Source organism: Conger conger, chromosome 18 (genome assembly GCF_963514075.1).
Source record: "Conger conger chromosome 18, fConCon1.1, whole genome shotgun sequence".
Taxonomy (NCBI): Eukaryota; Metazoa; Chordata; class Actinopteri; order Anguilliformes; family Congridae; genus Conger; species Conger conger.
Genome location: NC_083777.1, coordinates 14,441,070 through 14,466,519, shown reverse-complemented (window position 1 = coordinate 14,466,519; position 25,450 = coordinate 14,441,070). Strand labels below are relative to the sequence as shown.

General features: G+C 42.5%; 1 protein-coding gene across 3 annotated transcripts in view; it reads left to right on the top strand.

The window, feature by feature from the left end:
• The window catches only part of LOC133117905 (mitogen-activated protein kinase kinase kinase kinase 3-like), a 37,829-nt gene that overhangs the window by 3,803 nt on the left and 8,576 nt on the right, over nt 1-25,450 (top strand). For 2 of the 3 annotated variants that reach the window (XM_061227416.1, XM_061227415.1), the window contains exons 2-20: nt 9,307-9,364; nt 12,003-12,093; nt 13,153-13,217; nt 14,066-14,121; nt 14,473-14,520; nt 15,130-15,172; nt 15,542-15,614; nt 16,971-17,102; nt 17,483-17,545; nt 17,686-17,767; nt 18,135-18,251; nt 18,633-18,711; nt 19,586-19,644; nt 19,809-19,871; nt 22,108-22,166; nt 22,712-22,750; nt 23,104-23,155; nt 23,937-24,090; nt 24,987-25,099. In XM_061227416.1, the coding sequence (XP_061083400.1) occupies nt 9,307-9,364; nt 12,003-12,093; nt 13,153-13,217; nt 14,066-14,121; nt 14,473-14,520; nt 15,130-15,172; nt 15,542-15,614; nt 16,971-17,102; nt 17,483-17,545; nt 17,686-17,767; nt 18,135-18,251; nt 18,633-18,711; nt 19,586-19,644; nt 19,809-19,871; nt 22,108-22,166; nt 22,712-22,750; nt 23,104-23,155; nt 23,937-24,090; nt 24,987-25,099 (1,446 nt within the window). The remainder of the gene's footprint in view (nt 1-9,306; nt 9,365-12,002; nt 12,094-13,152; nt 13,218-14,065; nt 14,122-14,472; nt 14,521-15,129; nt 15,173-15,541; nt 15,615-16,970; nt 17,103-17,482; nt 17,546-17,685; nt 17,768-18,134; nt 18,252-18,632; nt 18,712-19,585; nt 19,645-19,808; nt 19,872-22,107; nt 22,167-22,711; nt 22,751-23,103; nt 23,156-23,936; nt 24,091-24,986; nt 25,100-25,450) is intronic. The other variant, XM_061227417.1, reaches the window with a different exon arrangement.

Below are 25,450 nucleotides of genomic sequence, written 5' to 3'. Positions count from 1 at the left end.
TTAAGGGAATGTCATGCCTGCATGCTAATGGGAGGGGGAAAGACTATACAGTACCTGACTAGCAGGAAGGCATGTAGTAAAAAAACAGCTCAAGCGATGTTGAAATGGAGCCATGTCTGACTAACTACCAGGTCAGACAAGCTAGCAGCAATTTCGATTTTCAAGCTGGTCAAGCTGGATTTTAACTCCTTAGCAAACATGTAGCATGTTGAATTCCCAGGTAGTTGCTGGGTATATCTGCATGCATGTTGAAACGATAATTTTCTTACTGGACACGGTCAATCGTTATTGATCTTACCGTCTAACTATGGGTAAAAAGCAAATTTCCCAAAAAGTAGGAAAATCGCTTTGAGTTACATTTAGCTATTTTTGTACGTGATATATGAAGGTCAACAACCTTTTGTTTATGTGTTCTGTGGCCTTCTGCACAATCATTGTTGACAAGGGCAGCTGTGTCACCTCATGTTTGTTCTCCAGTAGAACAGGAAGTATGGCTGAGTGCTTAAAGAGTTCATAAGGCTTCCATAAGATGACAGTGCCACGGTGGCGCATGGCTAAGCCATGGGACCTTGATGCAGGCAGTTGCACATGGAGGACTGGGGTTTGCCAAAGCCGAGTTTGCCCACCGCTCCGAGGGTGGGGGGAGGGACTTAGCAGGGAGGATCGCCGTTCACAAAAGCCACCCGATCGGAATCACAGTCCACAGTCCAAGACGAAGCGGCTTGAAGAAGGCGTGTCGATCTCCTTCCGGCTACCAGGGGACGCGGTCGTAGCTGTGTTTCCTCAACTAACATGGGCCATTAAAATACACAGGGCACAATTGGCAACCAATTTGGAAACAAACAAATAATGAAAAAAGATATTCAAGTAAAACCTAATTGGCAATTCTTATGAGCTATAAGCCTACTGGTGTTTTCCCAAAGACTCTTTATACAACATAGAGAAAGTATTCAAACCAAAATGTAGACGTATTACCAAATATGCAGGGAGCTTGCTATCTTCACCCCTTCCTATCAGATGGTTGTTTCCGTTTTCCAGTGGGTGAGACACTGCCCTGCTGCGGGGTGTTAATGACGTAATCTATGCCAATTCAAAGGATCAAAATCTAATTTGTGCACCCTATCCTAGTACAATATAAATTACTTGTTTGTTCATAGTCATTTCTTTGGTTGCTAATAGTTGTGAAGCAAATGTTTTTCAAACAAAAAATATTTTTTCCTGAATTGAGACTTTGAACAATTTTTTCTCAGTTAAAGGTGGGATTTCTCTGTTCTGTAGTTTGTTTAGAGTGCAAGATCAAGCTGATCAACAACAATTGTATTTTTTATAGCCTTTACCAAGGGTGCCAATTCCGGACAACACTGTGTATTTGTACATTTTATGTGTGTGTGTGTGTGTGTGTGTGTGTGTGCATTTAACCAATGTTTATACCAGTTTTCTTTTTTTTCAGCTTATAAAGTAGTGTTTGGCTTCTTTGGCCGTGTAAATCCTTTTACTGATTGGAAAGGGAAATGCTGGATGGGAAGTCAGTTGTCTTCCTGGTTTAAGTGCAGTGCTTTCATCCTTGTTTAAGAACTCCGTGTGTTTGTGTGTGAAGGCATGTTGGCTTGGGTGTGTGCGTGTTCATGTCTCTGTGGGTACACACTTTTGTATATGTGAACTCGTGTGGATACGTGTATGTTTTTCTGTTGCGACGTTTGGGTTGTGTGCCGGGGAATGCATGCGTGTGCGTTTCTTTAGTTTCCTGCGGGCTCTTTCCTGCAGTCCCTGCTTTGGCTTAACCCTTTAAGGCATACGGTCACACACATGCTATTAGAAAGTTCCTTTGAGGCATATATTCATATTTCCATACTGCAGAAATAAAGGCACGAAAAGTGCTTAAAAAGGTACAAATGCTTGTCACTGGGGCGGTACCCAATAGGTACGTACATTTGTTCCCCAAGCCAGCGATATATAATACATTTGTTTATATTATTTGCTTGGAAAACGTACTCATTTGTACCCAAGGAATTCATTACTGCACTTTCAGGGTACATTTGGGAAATTTTATCCCAAAAATGTACCTCCAGTGTCAGTTTAATTCTGAGAGTGTAGCACCAAAGTGCAGGGGGGGGAAGGGGCTAATGGCGATACTGGCAGTAGTACTCGGGTCAATAAACATCACTGTCCGCCATTTTCACTGGGCTTAATCTCATAATTACACTCCCAACGAGTGTAGTCTGGCTGCCTTCTCAGACTGGTTGGATCCTGGCTGGTGTTGGCAGCTGTAAGGGAGTGGGGTGCCGAAGCTGGGATTGAGGAAGTCCATTGTGGATAAACTGGAGTCATTGTTCCCCGGCTCCTACCCACCCCCGGTCCTCACACATGGGACCTCCTGAGTGGGCTCAGCGAGTTTCCCTTACAGAAGGACTGGGGCAGACACTCTCAGACATAAAGTCACAGTGGAGGTACATTTTTAGGATCAAATTTCCAAATTTTACCCTGAAAGTACAGTATTGTACTCTCTGGGTAATAAAGGTACAAATTCATTGTATATCGCTGGCTGTGGGTACAATTTTATGTACCTATTGGGTACCGCCCCAGTGACAAGCATTTGTACCTTTTTAAGCACTTTTCGTTCCTTTATTTCTGCAGTATGGAAATATGAATATATGCCTGAAAGGAACTTTCTAATAGATTACGTACAAGTCAAGCTGCAGCCGGAGTCATGCCTGTTGTCATGGTACCGCTAACTAGGGTCATCCACTTTGATCACCTGGGTTCTGGATATTGTAGTTCTTTTGTATGTACATCTTGTTTCTTTATCCGGAAGCTAGGATCTGAGCTATGAGTAGCTAAGTCTTATGTAGAGTCTATCAGAAACGCATGTTGTTATGGGCCAAGTTTTCTCTCATTTTAGCCACATGTTGTGTGTGTGTGTGTGTGTGTGTGTGTGTGTGTGTGTGTGTGTGTGTGTCTGTGTGTCTGTGTGTCTGTGTCTGTGTCTGTGTCTGTGTGTGTGTGTGTGTGTGTGTGTGTGTGTCTTTTTTCCCTGCTTCAGGTGTTTGTTTGTTTTTTTTAGGGCTTTTTCAGTTTTATTGGACAGTAGTGAGAGAGGAAGAATGGGGAGAGGGAGAGAGGGAAAGACTTTCTGCGACAAAGTTCTTGTGGCCGAATTCGGCTGGCTGAAGTCACAGCTCGCAATGAGCATGAGGATGGTGCTCTACAGGGTAACACCCCTCCCCCAGGTGCTTTTTAACAGAAGTGGAACGTCTGCAGGCTGATGAGTTCTGGCAGTGTGAGAAAATGATGTCATTATGTCACCGAAGCATATACGATCTGCCTGGGCTGAACGGTCTGTTATTGTTGTTATGCTATGCTATGCTATGTTATGTTGAATATAAAAATCAGTATGAAATAAAATGGCACAAAAATCTCCTTACTCCTTTTTGTCCGTCACCCCCTCCTCCCAGGAAACCGCTTACAGATCACTGTAATGAGGTGAAATTACTGCTCTCTACACTCACAGCTCTGAGAAAGAACCACATTTTCAACCTGTTATTTCACTGTTCATTTAGGCTGCTGATGATAAACTGCAGACAGAAAGTGCTTGTGAGACAGATTTTGCACTTTGGCTAAGAGTCCGTTGAGGCAGTGAACACAGCACTGCTCTTAAAAGGATAGTTCACTTCTGATCGCTTTTCTCTTCTGGTGGGTCTTTTTGGACAGACAGTGCTGTCCTTACATATTTGGAATATGACTATTTTGTTTTGGCTCTGTACTCCAGCACCTCCCTGGTGTAAAATCCAGCTATAACCAGCTTGATATTACCAGCTACCAGCTGTTTCAAAACATAGTTTGAGCCGGTCAGACCTCGTTGAGTTGAGTACAGCCGACGGCAGCAGTAGGATGTGTTCTCAAGCGTAGAGAAACATGATACTGTGTACCATAACAGCAGGTTGAAATTCTCTGGGGAATACAGGAATAGAGCTGTGTGGCTCGGGTGAGATGACTGAGGCTCAGTGGGGGACTAATCCCCTCTGTTTCTGTTCAATATTCTGACACAGATATTAACCAGGAAGAAGTATTGCATAGCCCACAAGCAGTTCATGAGGCAATGATGACAGTTTTGTAATGGTGTTCTTACAACAGACAAACCCATGTCAACGAGGACAGCGACACTGGCTATTCCATTCTTAAATGTTCTAAATCATGGTGTGGATCCAGTATTGTCTGTGTGCAAATTTAATATCTGTGCACAAATTGTTGAGAGCCCTGCTATACAATCCAGCTATGCCAGCTTGGCAAGCTTGAAATTGAGCTGGTCAAGATGGTCATAAGCTGGTCGAGCAGGGTATCAGGTGGTCACCCAGCTAGTGGTGGTAACCGTTTCAAAACATAGCTTGAGCTGCTCAAACCATGTCAAGCTGGGAAGTTGGTATGAACTTCTCAACCAGCTAAACCATGTCAAGCTGGGAGCTGGTCTGAGCTGGTCAACCACTTCCCAACTGTTTCAAAACCTAGCTTGAGCTGGATTGTGTACTTCACCAGGGTCCTTCAACACCCTTCTAATAACTACATTTAACAGGAGTCAAAACACACTGTGACAGCCTTGTGTTGTAGAGCAGTCACACAATACGAGCAGCCTTGTGTTATTGCATTATTGGTTTGGGAACCATGGACACCATCACTAAAATAGGGATTTGTGATCAAGGAGGCCCACAAGTATTCAGATTTGTGATGGTGCACTTCTGGATTTTCTCTCAATGCCTCTACCTCCACTTGTTTCTATTTGAAATACAATTGAAATAATTGTTGATAAAATTGTTGATAAAAACAGACCTGACTGTTCCTCAGAATCCCATCATTTTACAGTCTTGTCCTTATCTGGAAAGACAATAACTGAAACAAGCGCTCCAGATACAAAATTGTACTTGAGAGATCAGTGATCATTCAAAATGGCCACCAATTTGCTGAGGCATCGTTTTGAGATGCCTGTATCTCTGGGGAAAAACAGAGATGTCAGGTTCTGTGTTTTTCCTTTCCACTCCTTATATGTACTATGTGTTTGGACTGCCTGATTATTATCGACCCTTTACCTGTGACTTTGTTTTCTTTTTGGATTATCCCTGTTATCTCTGTTTGCTGGTGTGCCAACCCTTTACCTGGACTGTTGTTAACCAACTGCCTATTCTCTGCTGATTTTGTTGCTGGCTATCGACCTTTGCCTGTATACTCTGCCAACAAGGTAATAAAGACTTTGAACTCACTTCTGTGGTCTCGCTACTGGGTCTATTGTTCTGGGACCTGACAAGGGATATGAATCTCATTCTTTTCGTAAGATTACAAGGACAGAAAAAATAAGCTATTCATGCATTATAAACAAGTCACAATGCTAAATGATGGTTCTAAATGTATACTGGTGATCTTTAACTGAAGTCATAAGGGCATATTTCTTTCAACCTCATTCTTTCATCATTTCATGGAGATATGTACACAGCTAATTTATAGAAATGAATATCACCCTGACATAACTCCTTCCTATTATAATGAGGGATTACTTTTTATGCTGTTGTAATGTCTGGCACCCATTGAGCAACTCAGAAACCGTGGGGGATAACAGATGGACCCCAGAATGAACCGACGTGAAAGGGAGGCCTCTGTCTCCAACAACAATAAGCTGTGTCAAACTATTCCACCCCTACGCACCTCTTCAGCCTGCCACTTTCTGCAGCATTCAAACACAAGCTGAGAGAAAGGGAGAGAGTGATGGAGAGAAAGGGACAGAGAAAAAAGGCGAGTGTGAGAGAATTAAGAATAGGGTGTGGTGGTATGGAGTTTACTTCCAAAAAATCAGACGAGTCTCCACACGCAGATACTGTTCCGTGTGCTCATTTCACAGCTCTGCATGCTCGATATTTTTGGAACTAAATTAACGCGGATGTGGCGGTGCCGTATTTATTAATGGCCAGACAGGACCACAGCTCCCTGCCTCTGAAGCAGATGGACAGGATGCTGGTAGTCACCAATCATACTGTGATTTCTCGCTCACGTCTTTTATCTGCTACAGTGGATGAGATTAGAGATTAGAGAGAGGAAATTGGCCCCCGCAGATTGTCACTAGGGGTACTGATGAAACAAGGATTCTTGCATATTTTTCTTCTTTTCAACAGAATATTAATGACATAACTTACTGTACACACTGTAAGATAAAGATCAACATGTGAGTGAAGGAAAGAGAGACTAAATAGGGGTGCCCATGAGCCAAAGCATATTACCTTCTCTGTGAAACGTAAAGAGTTTGAAATGGGGTTTTGAGGGCCAAAAAGTGGGAAATCCTTGACTGGCCGAGTCAACCAGTGGATCTGAATCCAATTGAACATACATTTTACATGCTGAAGAGGAGACTGAAGGCATAAGAGGAGACTATGCACAAAAGCTTCTATAATTTCTAAAAGATTCATCCAATATGGATGAACATACCCTCAAATGAAAGCTGACAGCCAGTCTATGTATCCTGTCAAACTCAAAGTGCTAAAGTACTGAACTAAAATAACAAAAAATGTGTCACTGTCCAGTGAATTCTAGTGCTCAGTGTATATAGCGTGTGGTGTGGATGAGCCTGTAGTGCAGAGTGTGGGATCTGACCGCTGGGCCATGCAGGGCTCAACCTGCGTCTGAGATCTGAAGGAAATGGCCTGGGGTGGAGAGGGGACAGGATGGGGCAGCTTGCGGTTGCCTTCTCCATTCTGGTATGCCAGGAGGCTTCCTCTGTGTCACTGTGCCTCCCTGGGCCAAATCTGGCACCACACACACTGAGAATTTTCCAGCAGAAGGACGGTTGCCTCCGAAAGCCTCGTGACCCACAAATCTTTTCCTTTATACTGAGCTACTGGCACAAATACCAATGTGCTTTTGTTCTCTGTGAGAGAAGGCCTTGTTCAAGGGCACTTTGGTGCCTCCATGTACTAGTGAATGTGCCACCTAGTGTTCAGACTAGGTTTTGCTGTTACTCAGGGAGGTGCCATATTAGTGCTATAAATGGGCTCTTGGATTCCCTAAGCTGTGTCTGCACCTCTGGTTAAGACTTTGCTAAACAAAGTTGGTAGTAACAGTAATGGTTGTTTTCAATGTGGTTGCATTATTTAATAGCTTCATTCCTAAAATGTTACCTTAATCCATTGTCATGATTTTCCTCAATTTGCTAATTATTTTAATTGTTCTTTCATTGATTATAGTTTATTAATTGTATTAAAACATTGAGTATTGCCAAGTTGGATACAGAGAGATTTTTTTGCAAATGGTAAGCTAATTTGCTCGTTAAAGTACCTGCCTCTAGCTCAAGCACCACGATTTTCAGGTTGTACCTCTTCCATTTCTTTCCCCGATCTTTCAGTCTCACACCTACACGCCTACGCGCCAGTGATGGTCATGGCCAGAGGCATTATGTTTTCGGGTTGTCCGTCCATCTGTTGTCCATCTGTCTGTCCGTCCCATTCTTGTGAATGCGATATCTCAGGAACACCTGGAGGGAATTTCATTATGCCTGTCACAAACGTCCACTTGGACTCAAAGATGAACTGAATAGAATTTGGTGGTCTCAGTTCAAGGTTGCTGTGACCTCATATGTGACGAAGCTCTTTAATAGTCCTCTGTACTCCTCTGTAAAAATCTAAGTGGGGACAGCATGTTTCTCACTGGAAATTATCCTCTGACATCATACATGTCAATATAGTGATAACTTCCATTTCACCAAAAAATACACTTAATACCTTTTAGTAAATTCCTTCAAAGTCTTCAGTACATACATTCTATATGAGTCTGGACAGACAGGCATGTAAACTGCAACTTGATTGGTTGGCGCAGGCAGACAACCACAAGGCAGTTATTTTAATTGAAAATACAAGTCTGGTTTGATTTAATAGAACCCGTATGTGTCGCAATGTCCCTGAGCAAGGCACCCAACCCTCTATTGCTCCGACAAGCTGGTTGGTGCCTTGCATGGCACACCATTGATCTCTGTGTAATGGGTGAATGAGAGGCATTATTTGAAAGCATTTTTTAATAAACGCACTATGTACAACATGTATGGCACCGGAGAGCATACACAAGGTTGTGGACTCTCTGCTGTTCTGTCGGCATCAAGTTTTTGGATGCGTGTATTTTCTGTTATCATCCAGCCAAGCCAGGGGTCTGCAACAAAAGCTAAATAACAAATTATAATTAAAGTGCCCTGCATTTCAGCTGCCCAGGGTTTCAAACCATTAGGCTATAAACTGTAGCTGTGCCATTACATGTTTTTTCAGTCCTGTAATAGTAGTTGGTCTTTACTTTCACAGAGTTGCTGTTTGTTCCAGAATGTAGAGGCTACCTGTGTCGGTTATGTTGGATCCTCTTGGGGAAACCTGTCATGAAGCCCTACCTGGGGGCCAATAAGGAGAAGGCCCCATCTGTATTGCTTAGTGATGCTAATGCTAAGAACACATTGACACTGATGCTAAATTCCCAGGGTGTGCCCCGGGAGACATTTTATATATTCCTCTAAGTGGCAGAATCCCACCTGTTGTGTAATTCAGTATTTCAGTATTTCTCTTGTTGGGACATTCATTATGTAGATTAAATTTAAAAGCAAGTCAATATCTAAAAACACATGCGACGCATGAATGAATATCAAAGTATGAAGCATTTCTGCAAATCCCAAATTGCTGGACCCGTCTTTATCCCTCTTTGTGAGCTACTCCAAGCTATGGAGCTGCTATGCAATATCAATATATATAGCAAAACACAGTGGTTCAGTCTAAAAGTAACTCCGCTTTCCCATAAAATGTTTTCTGTGATTAAAGGCACACTAACTGGAAATGATTAATCGTCTGCAGCCTTGGCAACCACTGAAGTCATTGTGTATTACAATTCAATGGTTACAGGAAAGGGCCTTACGTACAGTACCCGGAGAGAGACACGGCTCCTAAACCTTTGTTTGCAGATGCATGCTGGTCTTTGTAGAACATGTCAACATTGTTGCTAAAACATCCCCCCCCTTCCCCCACCAACCCAACCCTGACAAATTTGATGGCTTCAGTAGTGTAAAATCCAAGTATGACCGGCTACCATTTGTTTCAAAACATAGCTTGAGCAGGTCAAACCATGTTGAGTATGGAGCTGGTCTGAATTGGTCAACCACCTACTGGCTGTTTTAAAAACTAGCTTGAGCTGTTTTTTCAGCAGGGTGATGTGTGAAAACTTTGCTTCTACCTCCTTATTCTGGCTCCCTCGCTCGATTTCCTTTAATGGTTGGTTAACTCTATCCCTCACCCCTTCCCCCCACAGGCACGAAATGTCAACACTGGGGAACTGGCAGCCATTAAAGTCATCAAGCTGGAACCGGGTAAGATTCTGCGGCTTTGTAAGCCTGTGTACTGATAAGCGTACAGGGTTTCTCTTATATTTGGAAAATTATTGACAGTTTTTTTGTTCCCAAGTGCAAACCTGAAACATAACCTGTTTGATCACATTAACCTTTTCAGGCAGGGAGGGAGATGGAGAGAGTGAGAGAGAGAGGCAGGGAGAGAGGGAGATGAAGAGAGATGAAGGGAGAGTGCCTTCTTGTTACTCAGTAGCTTCTGAAAGTGGTACTCTGCTGTCAGTATTCTTTTCCACTTCCTTTTGCTTCATTTCCTTTCATTCCCATGGAGAGGGAGTACAGTGACAACACTCTTGCACAGTGCTTCTAGCTATTGTGTGCGCTTTACTTCATATCTCGTTATCATAGGCTATTGTAAAGCCTCTAATTGGTGAATTTGCATGTAATCTGTGCCTTCAGCAGTGGCGTAGCATCCTACGTACAGCACACTGCATACATTTTAAATTTGCCATTTCATCATCTTGCCAGGCTTCGAAAATACATTTAAATGAAGTGTAGATTACAATGGATTTGCTTTACTTTTTCATACCTTATTGGAAATGCGTTGTGAATCAGTCTAAACCAGTTGTCTCCAACCCTGGTCCTGGAGAGCTACTGGGTGTGCTGGTTTTTGTTTTCACCTTAAAATCAGCACCTTGTTGAGATCCAGGTAACCAGGTGAGGTAAGTTAACTGTGTAATCAACTCCTCTAATTTATTCATTTAAAGCAGAGTAACAACAAAACCCTGCAACCCTGTAGGTCTCCTGGGCCAGGGTTAGAGACCACTGGTCTAAACGTTAATAATTAATAAAACTTGTTCAGTCCAACAGCTTAAATGCACACAAGATCCAGTTTGCTACTGATTAGAGTTTCACTTATGACTCCCTTTAAAGATGCAAGCCCAGGCTTTGTAATGAAAGAAAAACTACCCACAGACTAAACCTGTTCAGGAATGTGTGTTTGTGTCCATCCATCACACCGTCTGTGTGGCTGTTGTGCCAACTGCCATTTTTACTGTTTATGCTGAGAATGACGTAGACTTCTGCCAACACTACTACTAGCTGTCCCTTGGGTCTGTCCTGGGACATCAAGCCCAATTAGCCTCCTTCCCCTCCAACATAGCACTTTTCCAGATGTGACTTCCCATCCACACGTTCCTGGAACAAAGCAGGAACACAGCTTCCACAAACAAGGCAAGGAAGGGGGAGAGGAGGAGAAGAGAGAAGAGGTCTATTGTCATTCTTATGTGACCCAGCAGAAGCTTAGCATTCTCATCACATTGCTATAGCATTTCAACAATGTCAAGCACACATCGCGAGCATGTCGGCAGTCTGGATACTTTACTCTATGGGTCTGAGAAATCAATTTGCTGCATAACCAGTTCTGCTGCTAGTTAAATATGAAATGTTCTCAAGTTTGACACTTTTGACGTCAAGCCAATAATTTTGTGAGTCAGCGACAGGTGTCCTGTTCCTGCAGATTTCTGTAAGGTTGCAGCTGCACGTTGGAAGTGTTTTTCATAAAAGTGTATCAGGGTAGTAGACCTCATGAGGGTGAACTGTGGCTGCTATTCTGGATTCTTCATTTCAATTTCAATTTCAATTGTATTTTTACAATGACATGAATTCAATTCAAATGTTTTTGTGTAGCGCTTTTTATAATACAAGATTGTCACAAAGCAGCTTTACAAAGAGCCCAGGCCTGAGACCCCCTCAGAGCAAGCATAGGGCCACGGTGGCCAGGAAGAAACTTTGAGCAGAACCAAGCTCAAGTTTGCCCAGTGCTGGCCAGTGAGTCTGACTGTAGTATTATTTGTAATATATAAATAAATTAAATTAAATGAATACATTTAGTCAATAATTATACAAATGTTCAGAGCAGTCAGCACTGTGTCTATAAAGGGCTATTGTTGCGACATTGTTGGCTTTCAGGTATCTGCGGTCTGTATGTATATCTGCGATCACTTTGCACACACATCCCTCACACCCCTCTCTCATCCCCCTGTCATCCCTTTATCATCCCTTCATGCTGCTGTAAAATCCAGCTATGCCAGCTTGACCAGCTTGAAAATTGAGCTTGTCAAGCTGGTCATAAAGCTGTTCTACCTGGGTATGAGCTGGTCAACCAGCATGGCCAAGCTGGTCATAAGCTGGTCAAGCTGGGTACGATCTGGTCAACCAGTGCTTGTAGCTTGTCTGAGCAGTTGAAACATAGCTTGAGCTGGTTAAACCATGTCAAGCTGGCAGCTAGTCTGAACCGCTCAACCAGCTAAACCATGTTGAGCAGTTTTTTCAGCAGGGAGAACAGTCAGCATTACTTAAATGGCATGTGGCAGACGCTTTTATCCAGAGCAACGTACAACAAAGTGCAAAGTGCATACCCATAACCAGGGATCAGTGCACTGAAAGACCCTAGAGGGAAGTACAATTTCAACTGCTACCTGTACAACAAGGTTTTGGCCCAGGGCCATTGTTTTGTTTCTAAAATGGGCTATTGTTGGCATTCAGGTATCTGCAATCTGTGTGTCTGCACACACATGCCTCAAACCCCTCTCTCGCCTCCCTGCCATCCTTTTCTCACCTGCTTCCTGTCCCTCATCCCCCCTTTTTCCCTGTGTCCCAGGTGAGGATTTTGCTGTGGTGCAGCAGGAGATCATCATGATGAAGGACTGTAAGCACTCCAACATCGTGGCATATTTCGGCAGCTATCTCAGGTACGCCCTTGCCTGGCCCCGCACCGCCACCCTCGGCCCGGTCCTGGAGATCCAGGTGGCTCCGGAGTTCAGTACTCACGGTGGTCCCTACTGTAAAATCCGGCTATGACCAGCTTGAAATTACCGGCTACCAGCAGTTTCAATACATAGCTTGAGCTGGTCGAACCACATTGTGCAGGGAGCTGGTCTGAACTGGTACTCTCTGCTGGTTTTTTTTCCAGCAGAGAGTACTCATGGTGGTACAACCCTTATCCCACATACTCTCCTTGCAGTCACTGCCGTTGCTGTGTAATTATCCACACGTGCAAAGAGTTCAGGTGACAACAAACAACCAAATGTTGTATTGCAGTTCACCCACAGTCAGGTTTGGACTTTTTGAGTGCAGAATATCAATACAGCCTGATTTATACTTTGTCACATAACCCTTGCGACAAGTGTCGCACAACAAAAATGAAAGGGTCGCCGGACGTTTTACGTTCATGATTCAGCGACGGTCTGCGATGAGGGTTCTGTCGCCCCTATGGTAACGAAACATCAAACTCCTGACAGCCGAAGTCCTGACTGATTGTTCCAGTGTTTTTCAAACAAGACATGTCCATGACAATGACTTTCTAAAAAAAATCAAAGAAAACACTTTTTTCAGTTGCAAATGCATCATTGGGTGTCATGCGACATTAGGCTGTGCAACAAATCATAAATCAGGCTTGCTCTGCACCTGAGGTAGCTGAAGTGCTTTAAGGCAAGAGCACTGTAACTGCCTCTCTGTGTCTTGAGCCAGAAAGATTCGACATGCGATTAATCCCGCATGTCCTGGTTTTTCTGGGCTTTTGTTATTCCGAGGGTTGCCCGTTTGATCCCACCCTGGGTGTGTCAAAGTGTCCCTGTCCCTGACCCCTACCTAAAATGCTCCTGAAGAGCTGGTTTTTGCCTTGCATGGCAGCCAATCACTGTTTATGTGTGTGTGAATGGGTGAATCAGAATCATCAGTTGTACAGCGCTTTGGATAGTGGCACTATATAGATGCAAACATTTACCATTTACCATTCTTGTCTCCTTTAGGAGAGATAAATTATGGATAAGCATGGAGTACTGTGGAGGAGGATCTCTGCAGGATATTTATCATGGTAAGGATCTATAAACCATTCATTGCTAACGGGGAAAATACATTAAAATGAAAGAAATACAATAGATTCAAACCTGGCCTGTCTATTGGAAGATACGCTGGCTAACCACTTCACAGTTTTTCCCTCAAAATGTTCTCTCAGAGGTCAAAGGATTTGCTTCTCAGTTCTTCTCTTAGTGCAGAACTGTGAAGTTACTCTGCAGTTGATGCTATGATAGAGGTCTAATGGTCTAAACTTGCATTACCATCTAAATGTTGTCACAATCACCACCAGTCTAAATACAATTTGTGATCAATTGCTACCCTCTTATTGCCAGTGTGTTGATGTAACCGGGTGACATCTCTGTGTTTGATATTCCATTCGATTGCTATGAAATGGTTTGCACTAAGCACCAAAGTAGAACGACAGCAGAGACTGTTATAGGACTGGCCTGATCAAATCACCATGTACATTTTATTTCAGTTAAATTGTTTTAACCTTTCATTTGTAAGCCTCCATGTTGCAAACTATTTAATTTGTATAATAATTGATCGACAAGAAGGCTCTTTTGACATTTTGCTGAGGGATTACTGAATTGCAGGGAAGAAAACTTCCCTTGTGTTCCAACAGTCTTGACAGTAGGCTTTTCTGCACCATACTGCAGTGGCGATTAATGCAAAGCAAAGCTTCGTCCTATAAAATGTTTGCAAATTGTCTGCTTTTACTCACGATGAGCCCACTTATGTTTCGTTAGTCAGCAACATTCATTTTTACCCTCTGAGAAATTGCCTTTCTCTCTCTCACTCAATCACACTCTCTCTTTCTCTCTCTTTCTCTCTCTTTCTCTCTCTTTCACACTCTCGCTCTAGTGACGGGGCCTCTGGTGGAACCACAGATAGCCTACATGTCCCGAGAAACTCTACAGGTATGTCACCCACTTACCGTATGACTCCCTTCTCCATTTTTGCTATTCCAGATACATCAATCCTAACAGTGACCTCCCTTCTAGGCAGGTCAATAACACCAGTAACAAGAGGCAGTTCTCTTTATAACTGAAAAGTTTGAAACTTCTGGGACTAAGATTCCTGTCCACTCTAGGACTTCAAGCTCCCGTCCACACAATAACCAAATTCTAAGCATTTTATTTTACTCCAATTGTAATTGACATTGTATGACGCTGCAATGATATGAGGGCAACTCTAAGGCAACATTGTTTTTGGAGTTTACTTTTGTTGAAGGATGCAATATATTATATTACTCTCTACTTTTTTATCAGGGTTTATATTATCTCCACAACAAAGGAAAAATGCACAGAGATATAAAGGTAAGAAGAGAAGTTATTTTCCTCGGTAATCTGTTTATGAATAGTTCACTGTTGATATAAACTTCAGCCTGCGTGATGTCTGGCCTGGTTCTGGCCTGGTTCTGGCCCCAGACATCGCAGTCCTAACTGTCCCCGTCTAGTCAATCTCATTTTTTAAATAATTTTAGAAATAAAGGTACGAAAAGTGCCTAAAAACAGACAAATGCCTACGCTGTGATGGTACCCTGCATAAAACTACCCAGCAATATATACTGTAACTATTGTTGTTTTACTTTTTTGCTTGAAAAACATACTCATTTGTACCCAGAAAGAATGTTACTGTACCTTGGGGGATTATTTAATTGTGACACAATATACAGTATATTTAATGACAAGAGCATTTGTTCATTGGTGTCCCCCTACTTTCCCACCCTCTCTCTCCCTCTCTCATCCCCTCTCTTAGCCCCCCAAATCTATTTACCCTTATCTTGGAAATAATCTTATTTTGCTGTTGTAAGTTATTGTTAAATTGTTACAGTGCCATAAGTATGATATGTTCTCCCAGAAATGCCTTATGATAAAAAATAAAAAAATAAAAAAACTTTTTTCTTCTGTGTTTTTTTCCCCAAGGGAGCAAATATCTTATTAACAGACAACGGGTATGTGAAACTAGGTAAGATGACACGGATTATTAGATAGAGCTGACTAATTGGGATTTCATTTTCAGTTAAGAACAATAAATGTGCCCCTCATTTTCAGGAATGTGCTAATATTTCTGATGATCTGTGCAAATCTCCCGAAATGTATGTGTTCTGAAAAATATACAGTACTGTAGTATATTGCTGTGGGTAGAGGCCTGTTTTTATCTGTAATATTTATTGATGATTACTGTGCAGAATCATTGGTAGATAAATGAACTAATGAAGGCTAATGAAGATACAAGATAAAGAAAAGAATGATTGTCGTCTCTCATGTGCCGAAGAGACAAACAGAGTCGGGGTAGAGTCAGATGTCTCACCATTGGCCTCTCTCGCTGTTTCAGCCGACTTTGGCGTCTCGGCCCAGATCACTGCCACGCTAGCCAAGAGGAAGTCCTTCATCGGCACCCCCTACTGGTAATGCCCCTTTACTCTCTGGCTTTTGTAAGACATGTTATTTATCATGTTACGGAGCCTGTACATGTATTACAGCATATACACTGCAGTCCGTATGTATTTGAGCAGTTGGTTATTTTTCAGCCTCAGTATGGATCCCTTGACTGTCTTTGGAAAAACTCTGGTCCTCATGTTGACAAATGCCAATAACAGACTCCAAAGGCAGTCAAAAAGCTTTCGTCTACCTGCACTAAGGATCACCCGATATGGATGTAAATACCCTCAAATTAAAATCTGCATTTTAACACACACCTCTTCTCGCCCACCTCTAACCTCACATTTATTGTTTCATTTTAAATCCAATGTGCTGGAGTACATGGCTCAAAAGAACATAAATTGTACCAGCTGTCCAAATACTTACGGACTGCACTGTATCTGATTCTGCATTCCAGCGGCGAATACAGACTATTTATGTGGAGCAATGACTCAGTGAAATGAGACTGGACAGGCATGGCAGGGTAGGAGAACTACGACGAGGACAGAATGTGCAAACCGTGTGCCAGACAACGCAGAGTATGCAAGAGGAGTAGAATCGGTTCTTTGTTAGAATCACACCCCCAACAGCAAACCAAATTATAGCACAGTTTAGATACTAGATCACACAAATCATACCACAGATATGGAAGATTCCCAAAAAACCAAGATCAGCTGTGATTAACGTAGACCAGAGTTTGTAACTATTTGCTATGAAAAGCTTTGAGTGCATCATGTTGAAACAACTACTGCGCAAAGTCTTTAGTCAACTTGCCCCACTACAGTTTGACAATCGGGCTAAAAATGGCCCAAATCCTATTTTCCTCCTTGTGAAATACTGCCCATTCCAGCATTCTGTTATTCTGTTAAAGTATCTGGAACCCCTAGGGGTCAACTGAACTCGCATTTCTTGGATAAACTTTCACTTTTTGTCCCGCAGACCTCAGTATGTCCATACAAGTTTCTTTTGTCAGCAAAGATGTTCAGCAAAGTTCAAACTGCATTTAAAGCTGTTATTATTTGCATTCTAATATTGATTAATATCATGAAGTGTTTTTTTCTGCCTTTATAATGACACCAAATACACTAAAGTATTTCACAGCGTGGCATTTAACAAATTTAAAAGACAATCGATGTCACACAGTATATGTCCAGCTTTAGTGAGCTTTAAAGAATATACCATGATCAGCCACAATATTAAACCAGTTTATTCATAATTAAAAATGCTTTAAACTGTATAAACTTGTCTATGAACACTTAATATTTCAGTATGTGATACGCATATTCTGGAGGCCCTACTCTTATCATTGTGATGTCATAATTATGCGACATGTCTGCGCCTAGGATGGCCCCAGAAGTGGCTGCGGTGGAGAGGAAGGGTGGCTACAACCAGCTCTGTGACATCTGGGCCGTGGGCATTACTGCCATCGAGCTGGCTGAGCTGCAGCCCCCCATGTTCGACCTACATCCAATGAGGTTGGTGTGACCCCGAGCAGATGTTGGCTACACATAGCAGACATGTTGAAACCACTGAAGCTCCCAAAATGTGACATACTCTAGTAATGCCCTGTAAATTATAATTGCATTGCTCAGTGTGACTTTGTTTAGGAGATGCCCTCATGCTTGTTGACTTACTTTGGCTGCACTTTAGATAAATGTATGTGTGTACAGCTGAATTTGTACCAAAGTGATTTAGGATACACGTGCTTGACCAAATTACTTTATTTAGGACTATACTGTAAGAAAGGAATCTATTTTGATTTGTGGACTTATATTTTATTTATAAGAACTTATTTATAAAAAAAAGCATGTTGATTGTCTAATGTAGAATTTTCACGTCTCTTTTATTTTGTCAGGGCTCTCTTCTTGATGACAAAAAGTAACTTCCAGCCACCCAAGTTGAAAGACAGAGTGAAGTGGTAAGGGCCTGTTCTCTAAATTCAGAGCATCCAGTGTTTGTGAAAGTATTGTTTTTTTATATCGACTTTAGACAGCATCACTGCCAAGGTTGAAAAAAAACAGTAGATCTGTTTTGATTTCTGTGTTCTGTCTTCCACAGGTCAAACAATTTTCATCATTTTATTAAAATGGCCTTGACGAAAAATCCAAAGAAAAGGCCAACAGCCGAAAAACTGCTACAGGTAAATGATTTTCCTCTCCTCAAAACATAGAAGATTTAGCCAATGGCTGTTTTCAATGACCGAACAAAAGGTCTTGTCAGAAATAAAGGTACAGTGGAGGTACATTTCTGTTCTTCAAGGATCATATTTCCCAAATGTACCCTGAAGGTACAGTAATGAGTCAAAAAAGGTACAAATTAATATATAGTTCACTAGGGTTACAATTATATGTGCCTAAAGGCTTCTAGCCACAAGCATTTGTACCTTTTTAGGCACTGTGTCATGTGGCTAGAAGGTAACATTTTGATTACTATAAGGGTGTCGGGCCAGAGTCGGGCAGAGTTTAAGGTGTGTTGACCAATGCCTGTTCTCTCTCTTTGTGTGCTAGCACCCCTTCATCTCACAGCCCCTGACTCGCACTCTGGCCATCGAGCTCCTGGACAAAGCCAGCAACCCCGACCACACGCACTACCCCGACTTTGACGACGATGACCCTGAGCCTGAGGTGAGACCAACTTCATCTTTCAGTCCCAAAAAAGAAATAAACTCTGGAGTAACTTTACGTTTATTGCTTCTTCAATCTGATCAACCTAGCATAGCTGGATTTTACAGCAGAGATGTCATCCATGAATCAGCCGGCACACATTTTTATGTTCGATCTGGAGTCAGATTAGAATTTAAAGCCACGGAGTAAAACCAGGACAGTGTTGGTCTCCCAACTACTCTGCCCTCAAAATATGCACTGCCTACTAAGCATACTGCATACAGTTTACTATTTGTTTTAGTACATGATGGGTAGTATGCAAAAAATATCCTCTGTGGAAGAGAAGTGGGGTTTTATTTTGAAGGTCTGGACACTCTTCTCCATGCGTGATGTGTTATACAGAGTCCTGTGGCAGTGCCACATCGAATCCGTTCCACCAGCAGGAGTGCCCGGGAGGGGAAGACGCGGTCCGAGATCAACTGTGAGTTTACCTGCTTCCTGCAAACATGTGCGCTGTAACACCGGGCTAGTGGTGGCCACTGTCAAAGTCAAATAAACAGTTGCAGCTCAAAATGTCCAAAACAACAAAACCCTTCAAATATAAAGTCATTCATTGTTTATTTTAGTTTTTTAATAAAATAATCCATCAAGCTTTTCAGTTTTTCAGTTTAGGTGAAGGATCTTGCATTACATTACATTACATTAACCCGTATACCACATTGTAGCCGTGGCATCTGTGTCTGGTCTGTGATCTGTCTGCCTTTTGATCTCCACAACCACGTTCTGGCAGTGTAGTGGTGCATCAGTGCTCTAATCTGGTGCATCATCTCCTGGCAGATTAAAGAACTTCCAATCCAGATGGTGTTTGAGTGGTTTTTATCATCCTTTACTAATCAAGCCTGCCCCAATCCATTTAATACTGTAGCATAGCTGTGCAGAGGTCATAGAATGGTGAGAGTCAATGGGTGCATTCCAGCCTGTGGTTAAATTAGATGTAGTTCAATGAGAAGTGTCCTTCTTTCACTGTTGTCACTAGAAGTGGATTGCCTGATGACTGGTGGTCATAATATTTAGCCTTGTGTAACCTAGTGGTAAGGTACATGACTGGGACCTGGAAGGTTTGTGGTTCAAGCCGCGGCGTAGCCATGATAAGATCCGCACAGCTGTTTGAGAATGGCCCTTAACCTCCACATTGCTCCAGGGGGGGATTGCCCCCTGCTTAGTCAAATCAACTGTATATTGCTTTGGATAAAAGCCTGAGCTAAATATCAAAATATGTAAATTACTGTGTATATTATATGCAGTATATTATGTCCACTGTTGCCTGTCCTAAGGCTGTCTCTCTGTCTCCTCAGTTGACCAAGTGCAGTTTGACCGCCCCCTCAGGAAGGATACGGAGCCTCATTATGAGCCGGTAAGGGGCCTCGTGTTTGAGGTGCAGGGGACAGTCTGTGAACGGAATGGCTTTTTGAAGGTGGCCTCTTTTAAACTCCTGCACTCACCCTCCCTCACCTGTGTGTTCCCCTTGGCTTCCATCCCTAGATTGTGAATAACTGAGGTTTCTGTTCCACTAAACAGCCTGACTCTGACGATTTTTTGGACTGTGTGGAAGAAATGTACTACACTGCAAGATCTAATCTGGTATTTCCACCTTCCCCACTTTTTGGTCTCTTTTTTTCATGTCTGCTTCCTAATTCCTTTGCTGGTGTCCGTTTTTTCCCTCGCTGTGACTGCTGTTTGTTTTTTTTGTTTGTTTTTTTTTGATGGTTGCCATTGGAATGTGCTTGGTGTCTTTGCCTGTCGAGCGATGTGCCATTAGACCATCTGTAACTAGTGTTTGCGAATTGTGGAAGTTGTGGTTGGCTGTGTTGGATCCCTTACAGCAGCACACAGGAGCTCTGATTTGAGGCCTTGCTCTCCCTCTGGTACCTGGTGCAAAGGAACGGAGTCGTTCAGCCTGTCCCATGTCCCATCAGGCCCTGCAGCACCCTCTGAGCCCTGTGTGATCCCAAAAAAAAAACATTACACATCTGATGTCCTTGCTGAGAGTGAACCCAAGAGAGAATCTGTGCCACTTGACCGTTTTCTGTGTAATGGATGAGAATAGAATTCGTTAAAGGGATGGCATATCTCTTTTGGCCTGCGTCCACCCTCACTTCACTGTGCTAAGCTATCTGATGGTGATGCAGAAAGTGAACCTTCATGAACCTCATTATGGGTGGACCTGTCAATAAATGACATGCATCAACCTATTGAAAGGCTTGGTGAGTGGAATCAATGGCCTAATACACTTTAAACGACACAGCATGCAGTACTACAGGAGGACTAACACTGAATGGAAAAGAAATGTATCTCACTGAAGACAAATAGATTTTGGCCAATTTTGGGAGGAAGTAATACACTGGTACCTGTGAATTCATGGTATAAAATAAACGGATGTTTAAATCTGCTTTAAGTGGTACTGAAAAAAGTTTCACTTCAAGAAACAATTTTCCTCTGTGGCTTTGGTGTCTTTTGACAGCCTGCAATATGAAGAGAATTGCTGACTAACTTGTGTAATACAAGGCTTCGGTTTTACAATCAAGGTAATTTAGCATAAGCCAATATAGTCGGCTACAAGGCAAGTTTGCTACACTACACTATATTAGCTTGCTAGCTACCTAGCTTAGCTGTTAGTGTGCAGCTAACATTAAGTACTAAATGTGCTCATTACAGAGCAACTTCTGATAGTTTGTTTCGAAGCAAATTACCGAAGAATTGTTCCAAATCTTTGCAAAAATGTGTCCGATTTGGTTATGGTTTCTATTTTTATACTTCCTAGCTTTGACAATGCGCTGCTTTCTTTTAGTCGAGTCCCAAAAGCCGAGCAAACATGCCTGGATATAAATGCTTTTGCCGTTGATTTGTGAGATAGATATAAACTTTAGTAATGTGGAAAATTGCCTTTGGCTTTACCACAATCAACATGGGTTTCAAACAAGACAATTATGCTGTCCATTGCATCAACACACAACCTACATGTTGCACTTTTTATGGCATTTTATGAAAGGCGTTAAACGTATTTTAGGGTGACTAGGGATGCGTATCATTGGGATTTTATCAGTACTACTACACTTAATGGTATTTCTCATCGGCTCAATCAATTCTCTAATCAGTTTATTTGTTTATTTTGGAAGAATAAAACAGCTCATTCAGAAAGGAATTGACACTGCTTTACTATTCTTTTGTATAACAAAATATTCTTCAGCAGCAACAGCAGTTTTAATGAGTAACTATGGGCTAAGTACCAGATGGGAAGAAATATTGTGAGGAACGAGATAAGGGCATGCCCATCCTCTGCTGGCCTATAAGTTTTATGTATGAAACTAGCAAGTAAACGAGAAAGTCCATATGGACGGGTTCCCTGCCATAATAGTCTCTCTATAATATCTCACTGACAACAGCAAACAACTTTAGCAGAAGGCCAAAAGAATTTCAAGCAGACAGAATGCAGAACCTAGAAAATTAGCTATCCTCTGGCATCCTAAGTCTCCCAGTAGCAGCAAGAGTGAAAGGACATTTGGATATGCCTATCCATTGACTCTTTTGCAGGAGATTATTCACAAACACAATTTCTATGTTCCTATGTCTTTTTTATGTTTGGCTTAATGTTGTTTTGGCCCAGTAAAACTGTTAAGGAATATAAAGAAGATGAAGGCTGATTTGTGAAAAGTTCTCTCTCCGTCTATGAGCTGTGCTCTTGCAATGACTAATCGCTCCATGTTGCTTTGTTTGCATGTGCCATTAAGTTCTCCCAGCATGCTTCGGTGCTGTTTCAGGGTCATGTGACGAGGGCAGGAAGCTGGTGCTGAAGGCTATGTGTGTTTGTGTGTTTTAGGACATCCCACTGGACCCTGCTGATAGCCCCCAGGGCAGCTCCCTCCTGACAACAAACAAGTAAGTTGGACAGACCTGCACAGGTGTCTCCCTGCTTTCAAGTGGTGTGGATTTACGGTCTATGTGAGTTTCCCACCTGAAAGGTCACCATGGACACCTTATTATGGAGGATGATTAAGTCGGGGAGATTTGGGATTCTGGATGCAACACAAACTGGCCACATTCTGACAGATGATACTCTGTCTTGCCAACATGCCCTGCTGAAAAAAGCTAGGTTTTGAAACAGCTGGTATCTGGTCATTTCAAGCTGGACATAGCTGGGTTTTACACCAGGGTAGTTAAACAAAACAGAGCACTGTGGAATTGCCAAAGATCTCAACCAGCTTGTCATTTGCTGGGAGCTAGTCCTAACTGGTAGACCAGGAAAACCATGTCAAGCTGGGAGCTGGTCTGAACTGGTCAACCAGGAAAGCCATGTCAAACTGGGAGCTGGTCTGAACTTGTCAACCAGTTTCCAACTGTTTCATTTCTTGTTTTTTTTTCAGCAAGAAATGGCTGCTTTTACTTGGGTGGTGTCACCCTTAAATTGTGTATTTGTTTTGCAGGAGTCTTCTGAAGTCTGTCGATGAGGAACTGCAACAGAGGTAAGCCTTCTCTGCCAAGCATGACCCACACTGCCCCACCCCAGTTTCACTTCTAAAGGGGGCTCTTAACATTTGCCTGTGGAGTGCAGCTCTTCCCTCAATATTTGTATTTTTGTTGGTCTGAAGGTTTCAGTCTGTCCCCCCTGCTATAAGACTCCTTATTTTTAGTTTCCATCATCATAACCCTAACCACATTCTATACATGTTTGACAGCTTCCCAAAAACTAGGGCCAAGTTCACAGGGGTGACCAGAATGTAATTTGTAACATTTAGCTTTGCAGCCAAATCAGGTTGTTTCTTTGCTGGGAGGGTAGCCTGTGTGTGTTGTCACTCAAAGTTCTGTCCGTCTCCAGCTCCTCCAGCTCAACTATGAGACCCAAGTGTCCCCCGCCGCTGCCCCCAAAGGTAGGGCTGCTGATGTGTCCGCTCAGACTGACAGAGAGAAGGGCTTCTACCTGATGTGCTCGCCACATTTTGTGAGCTGAGCATTAGAAGATTCTATCTGTGTTCTAAGTGGTTTTGAGATATTGAGCTTCAAAAAGTCCAAAGTGAATGGGCTCCCAGCAGATTGACCATTCTTTTCATACTTTTAGACCGTATAAAAAATTTCACACATGTTTAGTGCCCTACAAACAACATATGTATGGCACTACCTCATTTTTATAAATAAATGTCAGTTAGAACCATCTAATTCTCAGCTCACGGTTTGGTAGATTCAGTTTCAGTTCATTCAGTGCATAAGTGAATGTAAAAGCCTCCAAGCCCTGGTGTAGCCATGATAAGATCTCTACAGCTGTTGAGCCCTGGAGCAAGGCCCTTAACCACACATTGCTCCAGAAGGGATTGTCCCCTGCTTAGTCTAATCAACAAAGTCACCATGGATGAATGTGTCAGCTAAATAACATATTATTTTATGAAGGATTTGTCTCAGGAGACTTCACAATTATGCTACATTAGGTATAGAACACTGTAGTGCTTGAGTCTAGTCTATTTCTTTTATCATGTATGTTCATGTGCCCTAGAGGCTAGATATTCACATATTGTATTTATATTATAGATTCAGTCGTAATTAGTGCTAGAAACCATATCTCAGCAAATATGATGTATTCGTTATGAAATGAGAAAAGATGATGTCCACTGCTTTTTTCCTCTACCTTCACCCCTGCTCTTGTTCTCTGCCTTTAAGCCAAAATCCATCTGCATCCCTCAAGACAGTCCTGGAGGGGACGACAGCACTATCAAGCGCTGTCCCTCATCGGAAAGCCCCGTCAGGCCCGCCTCCTGCGTGCCCCCCCGGCCCCCACCCCCCCGACTGCCCCTCCACAAGCGCAGCAGCCTAGGTAAGCAGGCTTCCTCAGACGGCGAGGGGGAGATGGGAGTTGTAGTCATTTCTGGGAGCGGCTAAACGCCCTGCACTCTCAGAAATTGTGGACTGTGGACGTACATTTTTGCTTTTTTCTTTCTTTCAGGAATTTCCCAAATATACCCTGAAAGTAGAGTAATGTTCTCTTTGGGTACAAATGAGTACATTTTCCAAGCAAAAAAAGGCTTAAATTATTTATCTATTCCTGGCTAGGGGTACACATTTATGTACCTACATGGCAGTGTTCTGAACTCCAGTCCTTGAGACCCACTTGCCAGAATGTTTTTGTTGTTACCAGGAACTCGCATGACTGATTTAATGACTGAACCAATCAAACCACCAAAAATGTCCTTGATTAGTTAAATCAGACATGTGAGTTCCTTTTTACAGCAAAAACCTTCTGATAAAGAGGGTTCCGAGGACTGGAGTTGAGAAACACTGCTATCGGGTACCGCCGAACGACAAGCATTTGTATGTTTTGCGTCACTTTTCGGACCTTTATTTCTGAGTGTATGAAAGGCTATATCGCAGTTTGTAGCTTCACTGCCTGGTGACACCCCTTCCACTCACAGAAAATATGCCTCAAAAAAACATTTTGTTGGAAACTGTACTCATTTGTACTTAAAGAGTTAAATCAGTTAAATCAGACGTGTACATTTGGCAAATGTTATCCTTGAAGAACAAAAATGTACCTTCACTGTCATTTAATTTCTGAGAGTGTGTCCTGCGAAAGTTCTCATCTAACTTCAGTCCAGGGGGAAGGGTTTGGATGTCATTCATTGGTGAAAGATCAGAAGGCTGGGTTGGGTAAAGGCAAAGAGGGGGAGATAAAGGTGTGAAGAGGTGCAGTATCTCTTTGACTCCTGTCCATAGGCAATGGAGTTAGCCCCTCTCAGGTGAATGGAGAGAAGGCCCGTGCCGGGGGGGAGAGACAGTCCACCATGCCCCCTACTGTCCCCATACGGAAGGACAAGAAGGACCTTCCGGTAAGAGCTTCATCGCGCTACATTGACACACATGCATCACACTCTACAGTCTTGTCCCATGTAAAATAATAATAAAAATAATTTGTTATTTAGCCGATTTTACCCAAAGTCACTTACAGTTGATTAGCCTATCTTATGGTGGCTAGACCGGGCCAAATTAACAGTTCAAGGTGTATTGTGCTTCTAGCAGGCAGCGCAATATTGTCAATACAGCGCTGTCTGCCCGGTGTAGAAGCAAATGTCCCTTATCCCCATCCCTAATTCCTGTTATTTTATTTTAAAACCATTTTTTCATTTGATATAGTTCAAAAGTTGATTTAACTTGAGGTTTGGTGCTTCTCATTGATAGAC